The sequence below is a fragment of the Coregonus clupeaformis genome, chromosome 1 (assembly GCF_020615455.1).
Source record: "Coregonus clupeaformis isolate EN_2021a chromosome 1, ASM2061545v1, whole genome shotgun sequence".
Lineage (NCBI taxonomy): Eukaryota > Metazoa > Chordata > Actinopteri > Salmoniformes > Salmonidae > Coregonus > Coregonus clupeaformis.
Window position 1 is genome coordinate 46981442 of NC_059192.1, and position 20957 is coordinate 47002398.

The 20957-nt window shown below is 43.2% G+C and overlaps 1 protein-coding gene across 1 annotated transcript; it reads right to left on the reverse strand.

The window, feature by feature from the left end:
• Window positions 1–518: 518 nt before the first annotated feature.
• LOC121582923 (potassium channel subfamily K member 18) lies at window positions 519–19054 on the reverse strand. Its single transcript, XM_041899088.2, has 3 exons — window positions 18712–19054; window positions 18392–18547; window positions 519–2279 (listed from the first exon to the last, which is right to left on the reverse strand). Exons 1-3 carry the CDS (start codon window positions 18938–18940, stop codon window positions 1441–1443), a joined length of 1224 nt encoding a protein of 407 aa, XP_041755022.1. The 5' UTR covers window positions 18941–19054; the 3' UTR covers window positions 519–1440.
• Between the last annotated feature and the right edge of the window lie 1903 nt (window positions 19055–20957).

Consider the following 20957-nt stretch of genomic DNA (forward strand, 5'->3'; position numbering starts at 1 on the left):
ATGCGTACATGTTTATTAATACGAATAAACACTTGACAAAACAACGAAACGTGACGCTCAAACAGTGGCTCCAACACAACAAGCCAAACGCGAGTCAAGATCCCACAACTAAGGTAGGCAACCAGGCTACCTAAGTATGATCCCAATCAGAGACAACGAGCGACAGGTGCCTCTGATTGGGAATCACACCCGGCCAAACATATACATTTCAACCTAGATCTACAACCTAGAAATACAATAACATAGAATTCAACAGAAACTCACACCCTGACCCAACCAACAAGAGTTCTCTCGATCAGGGCGTGACAGCCATTGACAACAACCTCCACTTTACAACATTGTTCCTCAGGTTGAGCTATGGGCCCTTTGTCACACTTCACTCTTGACCTTTCTTTTTTCTCTCTACTTTCTGAGAATTTGCTGCCATACTAAAAGTATATAAGCATATCATATTTTGCTGTTTGATTCTGATTGATGTCTCACATTGTTTCCTTCATAAAACATTTAGACACCACACATTGATTTGAACGTGTTTTAATGGTGGTGTGAAAGCAAGATATACAGTTGGCTAGAGACACAAGAGCTTATGCATGCAGGGTGATTAAGATAACATATTTCAGAGAATATGTTCTCATCTCCATTACAATTTTAAACAAACAATTTAAGTAAACTACTGTATACATGTTAGTAGTTACTGCTGGCACATAAAATGCACACAGTCAAATACTAGCTCAATGAACACAGAAGGCAAGTTGAAAAAACATTATTGGTAGTACTTAATTTTACCGTACATACATTACCAAGTATTTAGACATCATAAATTATAATACACAATAATAACCATTTGGTACCAGGTATTATAGTTACTATCCTAATTGTGTTGAATTAAGTAAGTACCAGAAATAATACATTTATAATAAATACAAGGTAAATACAATGACCATATTTTTTTAATATAAAAAATAAACTGCTACCACATAATTCCCTATAGAGAAGGTACTGAGAAATGCAGCTGCAAGCTTTATTGTGCACTTATTTCACAACTTCAACAAAGACTCATAAAAATGGGGAGAACGGGCTCGGGGTAATGGCTGGAGCGGAATAGGTGGAATGGTATCAAATACATCAAACACATGGTTTCACCCTTGAGTGTGTGTAATTTACTGTATTTATACTTGGGATATAACTTTTCAACAGGAAAAGTAAAATAATCACTGGAGGATGTCTTTAAGCTTTGGCCACATGCACATTTTCATTTGCTCATGCTAATGATGAGGGGTCAACTCAAGGGTTAGCTTTGCACCCCCCTGAGCTAGACTCTGTTCCCAAGTCAGCCGTACAGAACTTCAACTCCACACTTAGTGCTTTTTGGACCCACAATGCAGGGCATTATAACCCTAGAACTCTTGAGCCGCCCGGTGGGGGCCAAAACTCTTCGATTCAGTCGCTCCCCAACTCGTCATACCTCACCACCTTCCCCCAGCTGATGCAGTGCATGCACTGGCGGTAGCAGCTGATAATGCGTGACTGGCCCAGCTTGAAGGCCATGGACATGATGGCCATGCCCGTGATGATGAAGGCGAAGGTGAGCATGAAGTACTTGGGGTGCTTGGGCACGATGTCACCGAAACCGATGGTGGTGAGGGTGATGAAGCAAAAGTAGTAGGCATCAAAGGTGTCAAACTCTATCTCCCACAGAGGCAGGATGAGGCCTCCAAACAGGATGTAGGCAAACACCACCACCAGGATGAGGAGCAGCGGGACATTCAGCTTGTCCATACTGTCCCCGATGCCTGTGAAGTCCCAGATGGCAAAGTCCTTGGGCAGCGGGGGCATGCGGTCCAGCTCAGGGCAAGAAAGCCTCCGCACCAGTGGGCCCTGCCTGTTGAAGTTCTCCCGTACAATGATGCGGTCAAAGATCTCTGTGTTGTTCAGCAGCTGGTTGGACTTGCGCTTCACAGACTGCTGGCTGTGAAGGACCTGTTGGATTTCCATGGGCTCCCGGACCACCACCTCGTGGCTGAATGTGTAGGTTCTGTCCTGGAGGCCCCCCTGGCCCCCGTCCCCTGGCTTCTCTGTGTGATGGGAGGGGGACCAGCTCCAATATTGGCGCAACCTGCAGAAGAGAGTGTGCAGGTGGATGTAGGCCCTGGAGAGGAGCACGGCCAGGAGGTCTCCCACATCTGTGATGACCAGGAGCATGAGGGGGATACCCACCAAGGCATACAGGATACAGACCACCTTACCATTCAGGGTCACCGGATAGATCTCTCCATAACCTGAGACAAGAAGAGCAGCAAGGTATGGGGTCATACAGGTAGTTTAATTATTTCTCCCTCATATCCAAATATTATATTTTGTGACAACAACAATTTTGTGTCTGACTTCAAATTATATTGTAAAAATGATATGTCCACTACCAACATACAACAAAGATGTGTAGGTTAAAATAATGTATTTTTTTTATAAATGGTTTTGGATCTATTGCTGCCATCTGTTGGTCATATCTATACGCTGCATTTGCTGATTCCTCTCTCTGAGAGCATTCAGGGACAGATACACGTGTATGCTCATTGCTCAGGTATTGCTATCATAGCCTTATTATTAAGTTCTTTCAATTACATTCAGTGCAACATAATGCGGAAAAATTACTATTAGTGGTTAAATGGGGGAATCAGCAGTCAAACAATAACAAAGCGGAAACCCCGCCACTGTTTTGGTAAAAAGCTGAGGGATAAGGCTGGAGAAATGTAACCACTCTCAAATTCACAGACAGATCTATGGAAGCAATGACTGGCCATCCATGATATACAAACATAGTTTTAACCATGTTTTGAGGCCATACAGTGTTTGTTTGCAATTACATTGTTTACAAGCAATGTAATAAAACAAGCTTATATTTTTGGTTCTGATGGGGTGCGACAATTGAACTAAGCTCAATAGGCATTTATTAGGGGTTCACAGCAAAGCTGTAAAACCTATTGTTATTCTTAGATGTTTTTTTTCCTTTGACATGGTCAAATAACTCAAGCATAGATTGGTCACTTTTTTTTTCTAATTTGGCACACAGAAACTAGAGGCCATGAGTAACTTGGTCAAAAAGAATAGCACCGATGGCACCGCTGTTATGAGCAGTTTCACTTAAATCATCATATTGGATTTCCTCATGTCGAACAAATTTGCCTGAAGTACCCATAAGGTCTATCAGGATAGATTTTCATCCATCTTGGACATTTTGGAAAACCATTGAAAAACGTATAAATCAGAATAACACCAAATTGTATTATTGTGTCATTGGACGGTATGTAGGCCCATGACCCATCTCTTAACCTAGTTCAAGAAAAGCGAAGGGATTGATTAAGAAATGTCTGAGTTATTGATAAATCAGGAAATCAGATTTTACATGTCCATTTAAATCCTTTGTAAATCCACTTCACAATGGCCTATCAACTTGAAACCTTTTATGGTCATCAAATTCATTACCATAATGAACCATGTTTTGCATTGATATCTTAAAAAATAAGGAAACTATTAACAATTCACTTCTTTGACTATGTAATGCTAATGCTTACTAAAAGTCAGATTCACTATACATTTGGTCTTTGGGCTCATCACAATAGTCCCTAAAGAGTTTGAGAAAATAACGTTGATGCATTCAAAAGATGGCCACACTATACCAGTAGATGGTTATTTGCGCATACGCTAATATGCTAACATATGCAAAAAAATACTTCAAAAATCTTCTTCAAATTACAGCAAATGTGGAATCTAGGCCCATGGTACATTTCTTAAAGATGCACTATGCAGAAATTGCTCCTCCATTTCCTGGTTGCTAAAATTGTATTTGTTTGCCTAATTTCAGTTTATGTGACAAAACAAACAAAAACTGTGTAGAGAATCATTGTACGATCTAAACCGGAAATATTAAATGTTCAGCTGTGTGAAGCTGGTGTACAAAACCAAAAGTAAAAGATGCAAAAACGAACCTTAAGAATGGGAAGCATAGAAATAGTGCACATAGAACTTTCAATGAGAATGGCAGATCTATAACACAGTTTTCTACGTGAATTTGGTCGGGTCGCCCCAAAAGTTCCATATTGCAGCTTTAACTTAGTTTAAGAAAAGCTAAGGGATTGGTCAAAAGATGGCTGAGTAATTGACAAATCAAAAATCTGATTTTACATGTCATTTTAAGCCACTGTAAATCCACTCCACAGTGGCCTATCAACTTAAAACGTGTCATCGCTATCATGGATGTCCCTAAGATGAATCACATGGAATTTGGTATTGATATCTAAAAAAAACAAGGAAACTATTAACAACTAATTCTTTGCATATGTAACGCTAATGCTCAAAATGATCTGCAATCATCTTCTCCTCATGAACCATACGTCAGATTCACTCCAGATTTTGTATTTAAACTGATTGCACATAAAGGAATATAGTTCCTACATGATAGACTGCTTGCTTTGTTATCCAACTGATCTTTTTTCCTTTCTGTCATCCTGTGAACTCTGTTGGGTATATATTTTATTAATTTAAAAGTAAATAAATTGATGTAGCAATCACAGATTGCCCCTTTAAAACTGCTGTTCAAAATCAGCTGTTGGCCTTACCTGAACTGAAATGACTTTTATGAGAGGCAAGAAAATGTATCTCGGACTTATTAAAAGATACGTGCTGTCGCTAAGGGGGGGTGAAGCTTATTAGCGTTACTCCCATAACGGAGGATGGAAGGCATTCGTGCATTACCATGCATTTTCTCTCACTTGAGAGTGTCCCTGGAGACGATGGTGACATGATGTAGCACTAGCTTAATAAGAGTGATATCTCACACTATAGACACACGTCATAGCCTCAACGACACGTGCACAATAACAATGTCATACAAGCTCAATAATTGGCCCTTTGACTACTACGGGATAAAGAGGGAAAATAGTTGAGATTGGATCCATTGTGGCTTTTTAGTAGTGACATGAGGATATATTGTGGTGATTTTGGAGACTGAAACCTAGCAAACAATACTTGTCAATAAAGTGGAAAGAAGTACGTCTTAAGACCACTAATCTACTTCTGGTGATGGGAAATGCATCTTGCTCTTCAAGAGGCTTTTTTCAGTAATTTGTGGCCTTCCTGTTTGCCAACCAAGCTATTAGCACTTAGCCACAATAGCCATGGACCACAATAGCTATCATATATCAGACCTTAACAGACTTCCTAATGTATTAATGTTAACAGACTTCCTAATGTATTAATGGCTCATTAGACAATCATCCTGTTGAATAGTTTATTGCCTGCCAACTGTATACACTAAAAGTTGCCAGATTGAGAACAATGCTAAACAAGATTGACATAATATGCATCGGCAGGTAGCCTATCGGTTAAGAGCGTTGGTCCACTAACCAAAAGGTTGCTAGTTCGAATCTCCAAGCCGACTGTACTCCCTGTTCACCAATGACTGCGTGGCCATGCATGCCTCCAACTAAATCATCAAGTTTGCAGACGACACAACAGTAGTAGGCCTGATTACCAACAATGATGAGACAGCCTACAGGGAGGAGCTGAGTGCCTTGGGAGAGTGGTGCCAGGAAAATAACCTCTCACTCAATGTCAACAAAACAAAGGAGCTGATCGTGGACTTTAGGAAACAGCAGAGGGAGCAGGCTCCTATCCACATCGAAGGGACCGCAGTGGAGAAGGTGGAAACTGCACCGCCCGCAACCACAGGGCTCTCCAGAGGGTGGTGCGGTCTGCCCAACGCATCACCGATGGCAAACTACCTGCCCTCCAGGACACCTACAGCACCCGATGTCACAGGAAGGCCAAAAAGATCATCAAGGACATCAACCACCCGAGCCACAGCCTGTTCACCCCACTATCATCCAGAAGGCGAGGTCAGTACAGGTGCATCAAAGCTGGGACCGAGAGACTGAAAAACAGCTTCTATCTCAAGGCCATCAGACTGTTAAATAACCATAACTAGCAGGCTTCCACCCGGTTAAGCAACCCTGCACCTTAGAGGCTGCTGCCCTATATACATAGACTTGGAATCACTGGCCACTTTAATAATGGAACACTAGTCACTTTAATAATGTTTACATACTGCTTTATTCATTTCATATGTACAGTTGAAGTCAAAAGTTTACATACACCTTAGCCAAATACATTTAAACTCTGTTTTTCACAATTCCTGACATTTAAAAATTCCCTGTCTTAGGTTAGTTAGGATCGCCACTTAATTGTGGGTAGCCTTCCACAAGCTTCCCACAATAAGTTGGGTGAATTTTGGCCCATTCCTCCTGACAGAGCTAGTGTAACTGAGTCAGGTTTGTAGGCCTCCTTGCTCGCACATACTTTTTCAGTTCTGCCCACACATTTTCTATAGGATTGAGGTCAGGGCTTTGTGATGGCCACTCCAATACCTTGACTTTGTTGTCCTTAAGCCATTTTGCCACAACTTTGGAAGTATGCTTGGGGTCATTGTCCATTTGGAAGACCCATTTGCGACCAAGCTTTAACTTCCTGACTGATGTCTTGAGATGTTGCTTCCTCATGATGCCATCTATTTTGTGAAGTGCACCAGTCCCTCCTGCAGCAAAGCACCCCCACAGCATGATGCTGGCACCCCCGTGCTTCACGGTTGGGATGGTGTTCTTCGGCCTGCAAGCCATCCCCTTTTTCCTCCAAACATAACGATGGTCATTATGGCCAAACTGTTCTATTTTTGTTTAATCAGACCAGAGGACATTTCTCCAAAAAGTATGATCTTAGTCCCCATGTGCAGTTACAAACCGTAGTCTGGCTTTTTTATGACGGTTTTGGAGCAGTGGCTTCTTCCTTGCTGAGCGGCCTTTCAGGTTATGTCGATATAGGACTCGTTTTACTGTGGATATAAATACTTGACAATGTCCTTTGCTGTTGTTCTGGGATTGATTTGCACTTTTCGCACCAAAGTACATTCATCTCTAGGAGACAGAACGCGTCTCCTTCCTGAGCGGTATGACGGCTGCGTGGTCCCATGGTGTTTATACTTGCGTACTATTGTTTGTACAGATGAACGTGGTACCTTCAGGTGTTTGGAAATTGCTCGCAAGGATGAACCAGACTTGTGGAGGTCTACAATCTTGGCAGATTTCTTTAGATTTTCCCCATGATGTCAAGCAAAGAGGCACTGAGTTTGAAGGTAGGCCTTGAAATACATCCACAGGTACACCTCCAATTGACTCAAATGATGTCAATTAGCCTATCAGAAGCTTCTAAAGCCATGACATCATTTTCTGGAATTTTCCAAGCTGTTTAAAGGCACAGTCAACTTAGTGTATGTAAACTTCTGACCCACTGGAATTGTGATACAGTGAATTATAAGTGAAATAATCTGTCTGTAAACAATTGTTGGAAAAATTACTTTGTGTCATGCACAAAGTAGATGTCCTAACCGACTTGCCAAAACTATAGTTTGTTAACAAGAAATTTGTGGAGTGGTTGAAAAACGAGTTTTAATGACTCCAATCTAAGTGTATGTAAACTTCCGACTTCAACTGTATATACTGTATTCTATTCTACTGTATTTTAGTCAATGCCACTCTGACATTGCTCAATCTAATATTTATATATTTCTTAACTCCATTCTTTTACTTTTAGATTTGTGTGTATTGTTGTGAATTGTTAGATACTACTGCACTGTTGGAGCTAGGAACACAAGCATTCGCTACACCCGCTATAACATCTGCTAAATATGTGTATGTGACCAATAACATTTGATTTGATTTGATTTTGATGATGTAGCTTATAATGTATTTTGAGTGAAGTCAAGACTGGTGGTGAAGCCAAGTCAATGATCTATGTTCTTCACTAGAAGAGCGCTGAAAGAGAAGGCTAATCAATATCTTATCTTATAACTTTAACCACTGGACACACACTACATTGTCCTCACACTCCTTCAATATAGTAGTAGTTGTAGTGTCTATGACCAGATCTATCATTGAAAGTTCAATTATTTGACTAACAAAATCAAGAGTGACTAACAAAATCAATAGGGGCCATTTGGAAGTCAGGGCCACTGGGCACGTACCCTGCGAGCACGGTCTTCAGCCATGATTACTACAAGATTAGATAGCTGGCTAGACTAATTTACCAATATAAAAATTGTCCCGAGTGGCGCAGTGGTCTAAGGCACTGCATTGCAGTGCTAGCTGTGCCACTAGAGATCCTGGTTCGAATCCAGGCTCTGTCGTAGCCGGCCGTGACCGGGAGACCCATGGGGCGGCGCACAATTGGCCCAGCGTCGTCCAGGGTAGGGGAGGGAATGGCCGGCAGGGATGTAGTTCAGTTGGTAGAGCATGGCGTTTGCAACGCCAGGGTTGTGGGTTCGTTTCCCACGGGGGGACAGTATAAAAAATATTAAAATAATGTATGCACTCACTAACTGTAAGTCGCTCTGGATAAGAGCGTCTGCTAAATGACTAAAATGTAAATGTAAAAATGTTAGCTGATATGGCTAATTTAGTGACTGTCAGTGACTGACATAACAAGAGAAAAACTGCTGATGCACAAACAAATTTCGACCTTGCACCTTGTGTATTCTACTATTCTAACTCTCAACAGTAAGTTGAGACCCTGACTGTTCCCCCCCAAAAAGCGACCGTTTATGTCGCTTATGCCTGTTGCCGGCCCTGCTAAACCCAATAGAAATGTTTGTTTCCTCTGGGAAATAATTGTTCGGGAGGGGGTCAGGAAACCAAATGTGTTACATTTGGAATGCGGTAATCTCTATGTGCTAGATACAAGTCAATGTCAACCATTTTTTAAACAATTCATTTGAAAAAGGGATAAGTGTTAGATGAATGTGAATTCATATTCCAGTCCAGACTTTTTGAAAATGTTTACAAATTGATCGCCCTATTAATAATAACACGTCTGGCACTGCAGGATTTGAGTCCCTGGCGGCGTAGCGTGTTACTGATGGTAGGCTTTGTTACTTTGGTCCCAGCTCTCTGCAGGTCATTCACTAGGTCCCCCTGTGTGGTTCTGGGATTTTTGCTCACCGTTCTTGTGATCATTTTGACCCCACGGGGTGAGATCTTGCGTGGAGCCCCAGATCGAGGGAGATTATCAGTGGTCTTGTATCTCTTCCATTTCCTAATAATTGCTCCCACAGTTGATTTCTTCAAACCAAGCTGCTTACCTATTGCAGATTCAGTCTTCCCAGCCTGGTGCAGGTCTACGATTTTGTTTCTGGTGTCCTTTGACAGCTCTTTGGTCTTGGCCATAGTGGAGTTTGGAGTGTGACTGTTTGAGGTTGTGGACAGGTGTCTTTTATACTGATAACAAGTTCAAACAGGTGCCATTAATACAGGTAACGAGTGGAGGACAGAGGAGCCTCTTAAAGAAGAAGTTACAGGTCTGTGAGAGCCAGAAATCTTGCTTGTTTGTAGGTGACCAAATACTTATTTTCCACCATAATTTGCAAATAAATTCATAAAAAATCCTACAATGTGATTTTCTGGAATTCTTTTTCTCAATTTGTCTGTCATAGTTGACGTGTACCTATGATGAAAATTACAGGCCTCTCTCATCTTTTTAAGTGGGAGAACTTGCACAATTGGTGGCTGACTAAATACTTTTTTTCCCCACTGTATGTGCTTTCTTGAGCAGGGGGACTGTCACGATCGTCTTGACGAGAAGTAGACCAAGGCGCAGCGTGTGAAACAAACATGACTTTAATTAGTTAAAGTTATCAAAACAAAACACGACTCGTGAAGTCCACGGTGACAAAATACCGACACGGAACAAAAACCCACAAACACAGAGTGAAACACAGACAGTTAAATATGGCTCCCAATCAGAGACAACCAGCACACAGCTGACACTCGTTGCCTCTGATTGGGAGTCATTCCGTCAAACATAGAAATAACCAACCTAGAACACCCAACAAAGAAACAGAACACATAGAAATGAACACACCCTGGCTCAACATAATGAGTCCCAGAGCCAGGGTGTGACAGTACCCCCCCCTAAAGGCGCGGACTGCGACCGCGCCTAAATACGAGCAAAACAGGGGAGGGCTGGGTGGGCATTCCTCCTCGGCGGCGGCTCCGGCTCCGGGCTTGCCCACCACCCTCCAACAAACCCCCCATAGCGCCCCTGGTCCGGTCTGGCCCCGCTGGCTGGAGCTGGACTGGACGTAGCAGGAGCGGTAGGCTTCAGCTCCTTAGTGGAGCAGTAGAGCGGTACCTGAATTGGCACCGATGACCCAGGCACGGGTTGTGCCGGACTGACGACTCGCACCCCTGGCTTGGTGCGAGTGGCAGGAACGGGCCGGGCCGGGCTGGCGACGCGCACCGTAGACTTGGTGCGAGTGGCAGGAACAGGCCGGACCGGGCTGGCGACGCGCACCGTAGACTTGGTGCGTGGAGCAGGGACAGGCCGGGCCGGGCTGGCGACGCACCCCGTAGGCTTGGTGCGTGGAGCAGGGACAGGCCGGACAGGGCTGGCGACGCACACCGCAGGCTTGGTGCGTGGAGCAGGGACAGGCCGGGCCGGGCTGGCGACGCACCCCGTAGGCTTGGTGCGTGGAGCAGGGACAGGCCGGACAGGGCTGGCGACGCACACCGCAGGCTTGGTGCGTGGAGCAGGGACAGGCCGGGCAGGGCTGGCGACGCACACCGTAGGCTTGGTGCGTGGAGCAGGAACAGGCCGGGCTGGGCTGGCGACGCACACCGTAGGTTTGGTGCGTGGAGCAGGGACAGGCCGGGCTGGGCTGTCGACGCACACCGTAGGCTTGGTGCGTGGAGCAGGAACAGGCCGGGCAGGGCTGGCGACGCACACCGTAGGCTTGGTGCGTGGAGCAGGAACAGGCCGGGCTGGGCTGTCGACGCACACCGTAGGCTTGGTGCGTGGAGCAGGAACAGGCCGGGCTGGGCTGTCGACGCACACCGTAGGCTTGGTGCGTGGAGCAGGGACAGGCCGGACTGGGCTGGCGACGCACACCGTAGGCTTGGTGCGTGGAGCAGGGACAGGCCGGACTGGGCTGGCGACGCACACCGTAGGCTTGGTGCGTGGAGCAGGGACAGGCCGGACTGGGCTGGCGACGCACACCGTAGGCTTGGTGCGTGGAGCAGGAACAGGCCGGACCGTACTGGGAACACACACCACTGGCCTTAAACGGGGATCAGGAACGGGCCGGACCGGACTGGCAATACACCTCAGTACCTCTCGCCGTGCCTCTACAACTTCCTTCCCTCCTCTCGCCAATGGCTCCCGTAACCCGGTGGCCTTCTCTCCTCGTCTCCCATTTCGCCCTGTGGCAGCCTCCTGCTGCCCAGTCGCCCATGCCGTGTGCCCCCCCCTAAAAAATTATTGGGGGTGCCTCTCGTCCTTCCGACGATGGCACTGCTGACGCCGCTGCTCCTCTCTCGCCAGGGCCTTGATCCTACCCTAAGGTCCCTTGCCCCCGAGCATGTCTTCCCAGGACCACGATTTGCCCACCTGGGCCATCGCCAGCCTCTCCATCTCCTTTCCTGGCGCTTCCTCCCATGTCCAGTCTGCCTGCTCCTGGACACGCTGCTTGGTCCTTTTACGGTGGGTTTTTCTGTCACGATCGTCTTGACGAGAAGTAGACCAAGGCGCAGCGTGTGAAACAAACATGACTTTAATTAGTTAAAGTTATCAAAACAAAACACGACTCGTGAAGTCCACGGTGACAAAATACCGACACGGAACAAAAACCCACAAACACAGAGTGAAACACAGACAGTTAAATATGGCTCCCAATCAGAGACAACCAGCACACAGCTGACACTCGTTGCCTCTGATTGGGAGTCATTCCGTCAAACATAGAAATAACCAACCTAGAACACCCAACAAAGAAACAGAACACATAGAAATGAACACACCCTGGCTCAACATAATGAGTCCCAGAGCCAGGGTGTGACAGGGACCTTGCGGGCGCTGCAGGATTTCAGTCCTTCGCGGCGTAGTGTGTTACAAATTGTTTTCTTGGTGCCTTGAGATCATTGACAATATCCTCCCGTGTAGTTCTGGGCTGATTCCTCACCGTTCTCATGATCATTGCAACTCCATAAGGTGAGATCTTGCATGGAGCCCCAGGCCGAGGGAGATTGACAGTTATTTTGTGTTTCTTCCATTTGCGAATAATCGCGCCAACTGTTGTCACCTTCTCACCAAGCTGCTTGGCGATGGTCTTGTAGCCCATTCCAGCCTTGTGTAGGTCTACAATCTTGTCCCTGACATCCTTGGAGAGCTCTTTGGTCTTGGCTATAGTGGAGAGTTTGGAATCTGATTGATTGATTGCTTCTGTGGACAGGTGTCTTTTATACAGGTAACAAGCTGAGATTAGGAGCACTCCCTTTAAGAGTGTGCTCCTAATCTCAGTTCGTTACCTGTATAAAAGACACCTGGGAGCCAGAAATCTTTCTGATTGAGAGGGGGTCAAATACTTATTTCCCTCATTAAAATGCAAATCAATTTATAACATTTTTGACATGCGTTTTTCTGGATTTTGTTGTTGTTATTCTGTCTCTCACTGTTCAAATAAACCTACCTTTAAAATTATAGACGGATCATTTCTTTGTCAGTGGACAAACGTACAAAATCAGCAGGGGATCAAATACTTTTTCCCCTCACTGTAGATCTCCCTCGAAACATGAATATGTTAGCCTTATATATCAACATGTCTAGTTAGATACATTGCTTTGAAGTAGACTACCTCATCCTTTTAATCCCTGATTTATTGAATGAGGTAATCATTTTATAAAGACAAAAGTATTTGGTTGTAATGTTGAAAAAACCAAGCCTGCACACCCAGGAGCTCTCCAGATGTATGGTTGACCACATGTTGACAACATGTGACTAACAGTGCAGTTCTATGTGGGGGTCTAAGTACCTTGATCAATGGCACAACGGCAGGAGATGGTAGGCCTACATAGGATCAGACACAGCAGCTTTCCAGTGTCAATAATGCTTACTTTTTCATATAGGCTATAAGAATAGTCATGAAAATGTGGTTAAAAGTCATGGAGAAGTCATGTATAATGTGTATAAACCATTAACAGTGAATAATCAGAGGTCTCTATAGCATAATGTAATTTGTGAATTTCAATGGACCGACTTGGAAAAAGACAGCTCCTGCACTTCTTCCTTCCCAAGTCAAGCACTGGTGCCCATGCATAACAGTCCATAACCAGGCATAATAATTGAGAATATCTGTATTGTCCTCATGAGGCTATACATTTACAAAGAGCATCATATGAGCCAGAAATTGTCTTGAGCAAATAGTCTATTACTACAGATCTTAATTTGATCACTTTTATAGACAATATACCGACACACAGACAGCACATTGCGAAAACAAAACAATCTTGCAATATCAACTAAAATTACATGGGTCTATTACGGAACTTTCAGTTGAACAAACATGGTTACAGACCCAACAACATTATATAGTATCCTCTCCTCGTGAAGAAAAACACATAAGCTAATTATAATACACAAAGTAAGCAAAACAATGAAATTATTCCAACAATGCCTAAAATGATGAATAAGGTACTAATGAGATAGACCTATATAACAGTGGATGCTGCTGAGGGGAAGACGGCTCATAATAATGTATGGAATGGACTCCATTCCGGCCATTATTATGAGCCATCCTCCTCTCAGCAGCCTCCACTGCTATATAAGCAATATAACAATTGAGGCGTACAAACTATGGCATAAGGGAACGATGAGCTGATAAGAGGTAAGCCGTAATTTCGATAAAGACATTAATGAGCGAGTAGTCGATATAACTATTTGTTCAGCACTTTTGAAATGTACAGTGACAGAATTCAGAACATGGGAGGTTCTTACAGTATTCTCCCTGTACACCAAGTCAGAACCGTAGGATAAATAAAGGGGGCATATACAGTGGCTTGAGAAAGTATTCACCCCCCTTGGCATTTTTTCTATTTTGTTGCCTTACAACCTGGAATTAAAATGGATTTTGGGGGGTTTACATTTGCCTTTTTACACAACATGCCTACCACTTTGAAGATGTAAAATATTTTTTATTGTGAAACAAACAAGAAATAAGACAAAAAAACAGAAAACTTGAGTGTGCATAACTATTCACCCCCCCAAAGTCAATACTTTGAAGAGACACTTTTTGCAGCAATTACAGCTACAAGTATCTTGGGGTATGTCTCTATAAGGTTGGCACATCTAGCCACTGGGATTTTTGCCCATTCTTCAAGGCAAAACTGCTCCAGCTCCTTCAAGTTGGATGGGTTCCGCTGGTGTACAGCAATCTTTAAGTCATACCACAGATTCTCAATTGGATTGAGGTCTGGGCTTTGACTAGGCCATTCCAAGACATTTAAAAGTTTCCCCTTAAACCACTCGAGTGTTGCTTTAGCAGTATGCTTAGGGTCATTGTCCTGCTGGAAGGTGAACCTCCGTCCCAGTCTCAAATCTCTGGAAGACTGAAACAGGTTTCCCTAAAAACATTCCCTGTATTTAGCGCCATCCATCATTCCTTCAATTCTGACCAGTTTTCCAGTCTCTGCTGATGAAGAACATCCCCACAGCATGATGCTGCCACCACCATGCTTCACTGTGGGGATGGTGTTCTCGGGGTGATGAGAGGTGTTGGGTTTGCGCCAGACATAGCGTTTTCCTTGATGGCCAAAAAGCTCAATTTTAGTCTCATCTGACCAGAGAACCTTCTTCCATATGTTTGGGGAGTCTCCCACATGCCTTTTGGCGAACACCAAACGTGTTTGCTTAATTTTTTCTTCAAGCAATGTCTTTTTTTCTGGCCACTCTTCCGTAAAGCCCAGCTCTGTGGAGTGTACGGCTTAAAGTGGTCCTATGGACAGATACTCCAATCTCCGCTGTGGAGCTTTGCAGCTTGTTCAGGGTTATCTTTGGTCTCTTTGTTGCCTCTCTGATTAATGCCCTCCTTGCCTGGTCTGTAAGTTTTGGTTGGCGGCCTTTTCTTGGCAGGTTTGTTGTGGTGCCATATTCTTTCCATTTTTTAATAATGGATTTAATGGTGCTCCGTGGGATGTTCAAAGTTTCTGATATTTTTTTATAACCCAAACCTGATCTGTACTTCTCCACAACCTTGTCCCTGATCTGTTTGGAGAGCTCCTTGGTCTTCATGGTGCCGCTTGCTTGGTGGTGCCCCTTGCTTAGTGGTGTTGCAGACTCTGGGGCCTTTCAGAACAGGTGTATATATACTGAGATCATGTGACACTTAGATTGCACACAGGTGGACTTTATTTAACTAATTATGTGACTTCTGAAGGTAATTGGTTGCACCAGATGTTATTTAGGGGCTTCATAGCAAAGGGTGTGAATACATATGCACGCAGCACTTTTCCGTTATTAATTTTTTATACTTTTTTGAAACAAGTAATTTTTTTAATTTCACTTCACCAATTTTGACTATTTTGTGTATGTCCATTACATGAAATCCAAATAAAAATCAATTTAAATTACAGGTTGTAATGCTACAAAATAGGAAAAACGCCAAGGGGGATGAATACTTTTGCAAGGCACTGTAAGCAGACAATGAAAGCTCTTACAATATTCGATGATGACGTTTCTCTAAAACAGGCTATAGGCTACATGTGCACCACTAAGTCAGAACAGTAGACTAAGTTCTGAGGGGGAGAGGGACATGGGTTACTAACAGCTTACTACACATACACTTAGTATTACTTTCTTAGCTACAGTATACATATCTCCCTGGCAATTTACATAATTTATGCCGCAGTATACAAGGCATATTTTTGGACTCAGTGTTGTTGTGCTGTGCTCACTTGAACGTGGCGCTACGGTCCTTCTTGTGGGCAAACTTTGTCATCTAACTTTGTCATCAAAGTCTGGCATTCTCTGGATTTATGGTGCTTTGAAGACAACTGGGAACTCTGAAAAAAACAAGGTTGAATCATGACGTCAGTAATCTTCAGGTCAGCGCTCTAGAAAGAGGCCAGAGTTCCCGACTTGGAATTCCGAGTTGGATGACCGTTTAAAACATATTTTTCCAGTCCATGCTAGTTTTTTTCAGAGTTCCCAGTTGTCTTGAACGCACTGAATTCTGAGATTTCCCAGTTCCGAGTTTCAAGTTGTTTTGAATGCAGCAGAAGTCATGCTGGATTGACAGCATGGCCAATGTATTCAACCTTTTCTGGCCCATGATGTTGCGTGTGAATGTTGATTAAGACCTATGTTTTAAATCCTTAAACCCATACTTAGACCACACACCCTCTCCACCGAATATCAGGCAGGGGAAGCAAAATAGTGATTGCTTTGCGATGCTTGCAGTTAGCCATTGATTCCTTCCGAAACACTCATTGTTGAATTTGCGATTTTCCGACTTGTTGTGTAATGTTTATGTCCAATGGCCGATGAGCACCGATACGTTTTATCTACACTAAACAAAAATATAAGCACAATATGTAAAGTGTTGATCCCATGTTTCATGAGCTGACATAAAAGATCCCCTAAATGTTCCATAGGCACAACAAGCTTATTTCTCTCAAATTCTGTGCACAAATTTGTTTACATCCCTGTTAGTGAGCATTTCTCCTTTGCCAAGATAATCCATCCACTTGACAGGTGTGGCATATCAAGAAGCTGATCAAACAGAATGATCATTACACAGGTGTACCTTGTGCTGGGGACAATAAAAGGCCACTCTAAAATGTGCAGTTTTGTCACACAACACAATGCCGAAGATGTCTCAAGTTTTGAGGGAGCGTGCAATTGGCATGCTGACTGCAGGAATGTCCACCAGAGCTTTTGCCAGAGAATTGAAGGGTCATTTCCCTACCATAAGCCGCCTCCAACATCGTATTAGAGAATTTGGCAGTACGTCCATCCGGCCTCACAACCGCAGACCACGTGTATGGCGTCGTGTTGGTGAGCGGTTTGCTGATGTCAACGTTGAGAACAGAGTGCCCCATGGTGGCTGTGGGGTTATGGTATGGGCAGGCATAAGCTATGGACAACAAACACAATTGTATTTGATCTATGGCTATTTTAATGCACAGAGATACCGTGACGAGATCCTGAGGCCCATTGTTGTACCATTCATCCGCCTCCATCACCTCATGTTTCAGGATGATAATGCACGGCCCCATGTCACAAGGATCTGTACACAATTCCTGGAAACTGAAAATGTCCAAGTTTTTCCATGGCCTGCATACTCACCTGACATGTCACCCATTGAGCATGTTTGGGATGCTCTGGATCGGGGAAAATGTTGCTTTGTATGAGGCAAATGGTGGTCACACCAGATACTGACTGGTTTTCTGATCCACGACCCTACCTTTTTTTTAAGGTGTCTTTGACCAACAGATGCATATCTGTATTCCCAGTCATGTGAAATCCATAGATTAGGGCCTAATGAATGTATTTCAATTAACTTATTTCCTTAAATGAACTGTAACTCAGTAAAATCTGAAATTGTTGCATGTTGCATTTATATTTTTGTTCAGTATATAATTTCTCTTGATATGACAAGGATTGAAAAGGATTTGCCAGTAGCGTCTGCTAAATGACTAAAATGTAAATGTAGATTGTAGACGGGATTCATGATGATGACTGCTTGTCAAGCTTGCTAGCTAAGATTGTGAAAGTATGACGTTAACATGATCAGTCCAGTCAAAGCTACGGTAGATATAACGTTATTTGACGTAATTTTATCTGTGGCCAATGACTTTGAGCCTTCTTGGATGGGCACTTCTAATGTAAATCTATGGCAGCACCCAAGGGGGCTTGAACTGCCTAGCTCTCCCTGTAGATTCCGCGGTGACATAGTGTCTCCATGAGTGACAGAACACTGAGCCAATCATGGCACAACTAGAGAAGATTACCAATGCCTACACTCTATTTTTGCTGGCTAGCCCCTCCACCACAGAAAGCACTGAGCTAGGCTGAAACACCTCCATTTTGGAGCTGCCTTACTCAAGAAAGAGACTATATTTGTATGCGGCTTTATTAACTCCATTTTTATTGATTTTTTAACATTGTTTGCAAACTGATATGTGACATGTACATTTATTTTTTACATGCAAAACAGGCACTAAAAAATATAATTGACGGGTTGCAACTGCTGCAATGCAGGACATTTAAAATGTTGGGTCTACAAAGGCTTCTGAAGTTAGTAATTTCCACTTTGACATTTGACTTGATTTCCCCATACGAAAAATGTCCATGAATTATAATCCACATAATAATTCACATTTCCTAATGCTGCAGGATTATTTTCCTGCTGTAGCAAACTGGCTCAAATTAAGATCCTACACCTGTACACCAGCACAATGGTATTGTTGTATAGGCCTAAAGTGTTGTCTTAATTGGACCTATTTTGTTCATGATTACTTACCCACGGTTGTAAATACAGTACAGCAGAAGAACAAGGATGCAGAGTATGTCCATCGCTCTGGACGTTGAAGCCATATGGACTTGAACGCCCCGTTGATTTCTTTTTCTAGTTCTTTCACCAAATCGTGTTCTTGAGTAGAATTGCTGGACGAATTAACTGCAAGTAAAATGCTATTATTTGAATAAAAGTAGCCTATACCTAAAAAACTAAACAAATTTACAATACATATTTCACCACATCTATAAAGACTTAACTCACACATATTGCAAAAAAAATGTATACTGGTGTTATCAACATAGATTTCTGGTAATTCACCTTACCTGGATAATTCTGAATTGTGCGCACCAGTTCACCCAAAAACGTATGATATTCCCCTTCTGTTTTGTACACACTCCCTCCCTCTATGTACCAGAATAGCACCGCTCCCAAGGCTGCATATCCGACGAGTGAAAGTATGAGAAAAATGTGAGGAAACAGCTTCCATAGAGTTGAATAAATTTTTTTGGACTTCTCTATCGAACTTCGTGCCTTTCCCACTGCCACCGACATCTTCCAGACTCTGAAGAGCTATTGGATCGCAATGCCAAATTATCTCTCCATGGTAAGGCTGTCAAGACGGTCCGACAGTGAGAAGCGCAGGACCTAGCCATCCCTCTGCATTAAGCAAACACTGACTCTGTCACGATCGTTTACGAACGAGAAGGACCAAGGCGCAGCGTGAAAAGCATACATGTTTATTTAAACGAATGAACACGCGACAAAACAACAAACGAAACGTGAAGTCCAAGGTACCATACCATACCATACCATACCATACCATACCATACCATACCATACCATACCATACCATACCATACCATACCATACCATACCATACCATACCATACCATACCATACCATACCATACCATACCATACCTGGAACAAGATCCCACAACTAACAGGTGCCAAAAGGCTGCCTAAGTATGGTCCCCAATCAGAGACAACGAGCAACAGCTGCCTCTGATTGGGAACCACACAGGCCAACATAGATCTACACATTCTAGATCTTAAACATAGAACATCGACATAGCAAACACAACACAGAAAATACACACCCTGACTCAACAAATACAAGTCCTCAGAGTCAGGGCGTGACAGACTCGAAGTCCCCCAGGAGACAAGTGCTATTGACTCCAACAAATTATCCCTCCATTTGTAGTCTAACCATCCACAGAAACGGCAGAAAGATGCTGTCTCTTGGAAGGCATCCAACAATTAAGATGCATCTTAATGCATCTTCATCTCAGGTTGAAACTCCACAAAAGAGGACATTTATTCATTTGGTACTTGATTTCAAATTAAAGCCTCCTAAACTGGATAATGCAATTGCCATTTTAATCAGTTAACATAATTTGATCTTGCCCCCTTGCCTTTTTGTACATTGAGCAACAGGTGTTGATGCCATCTATATTTAGCTAGCCCATATGCCAGTGTTGTTTCAGAGGAACAACTCCAGGCTTCTCAAATACCAGGCAGTAAAACAGACAATTCCCTACAAGGCACAGGGACAAAACTACCTTAAAAACATCCTACAACTATTATAACTAACTTCTGCTGCCATAAATCAGAATGGAAATCATTGGGTTAATCATGACCATTGCTAAAACATTGCCTACTGTAAATAGGCCTACTGTTTTACTCAGTTGGGATACTTCTTGTAGAAAGAGCCTTTAAATGTTTGAATTTTGCTTTCAATTTATTTCCTGTTTAATCCAATGAATCACGTTAAAAGAGCACAATGTCAGACGGTCCATTCAAAGTATTTTGAGACTGTTGCCAAGATCCGAAAGAACTGGATGGGTGTAAGTGCGACAGTGGCATTTGTTAAGGGAGTCAACTCAGGAAGCATGTTTTAGGGTCTCATGCAAAGTTTTGCATCATGTGAGCGTGGTTCACCGAAGCACAAGTAATGAAACTAACCTACCAGGTTGTCCAATTTTGTGAGAGTGGCAATAAAGAACCTTCAATGGCAGGGATGGGCAACTGCCCCGCGGACCAATTTAAACAAAAATGTTTTTTTAGAAACTCAGTTGGGGTCTCAACTTACTGTTGAGAGTTAGAATAATATAATACACAAGGTGCAATTTTTTTTATGTGGTTGTGCATCAGCAGTCACTCAATTAGCCCATGTCAGCAAAAAAAAATTTGATTGGTAAGTTAGTCTAGCAGCCAACTATCTAAACTTGTGGTAAGCAATGTCGAATTACCGACTGGGGTGGGGGCCATTGATCATCAATTATCATATTAAAAACTGCAAATATTTGCCTCCACCCCATTGCAAAATGTGTAGAATTGCTGGAAATTAGCTGTAAAATTGCAATCTTTTCTCTCCGCCCCATGGCAGAATGAGTAGAATTGCATGAAATGAGTTATACAATTGTAAAATCTTCTTTACGCCCCATTGCACATTGTGCAGAATTGCAGGAAATGAACTTTAAACCATAAAGGTTTTCTCTTCGCTGTCACAAGGAGGGCCGCTAAAATATTTTGCTCACAAGGTGGGGAGGGTATGGATGTGGGCACGC

Excerpts from the sequence above, each read along its gene's own strand:
- LOC121582923 (XM_041899088.2), bottom strand. The coding sequence starts at position 18,940 with ATGTCGGTGGCAGTGGGAAAGGCACGAAGTTCGATAGAGAAGTCCAAA. Across the intron at positions 18,548-18,711 it reads CACAATTCAGAATTATCCAG|TTAATTCGTCCAGCAATTCT; the intron begins GTAAGGTGAATT and ends TTTTACTTGCAG. Across the intron at positions 2,280-18,391 it reads TACTGTATTTACAACCGTGG|GTTATGGAGAGATCTATCCG; the intron begins GTAAGTAATCAT and ends TTCTTGTCTCAG.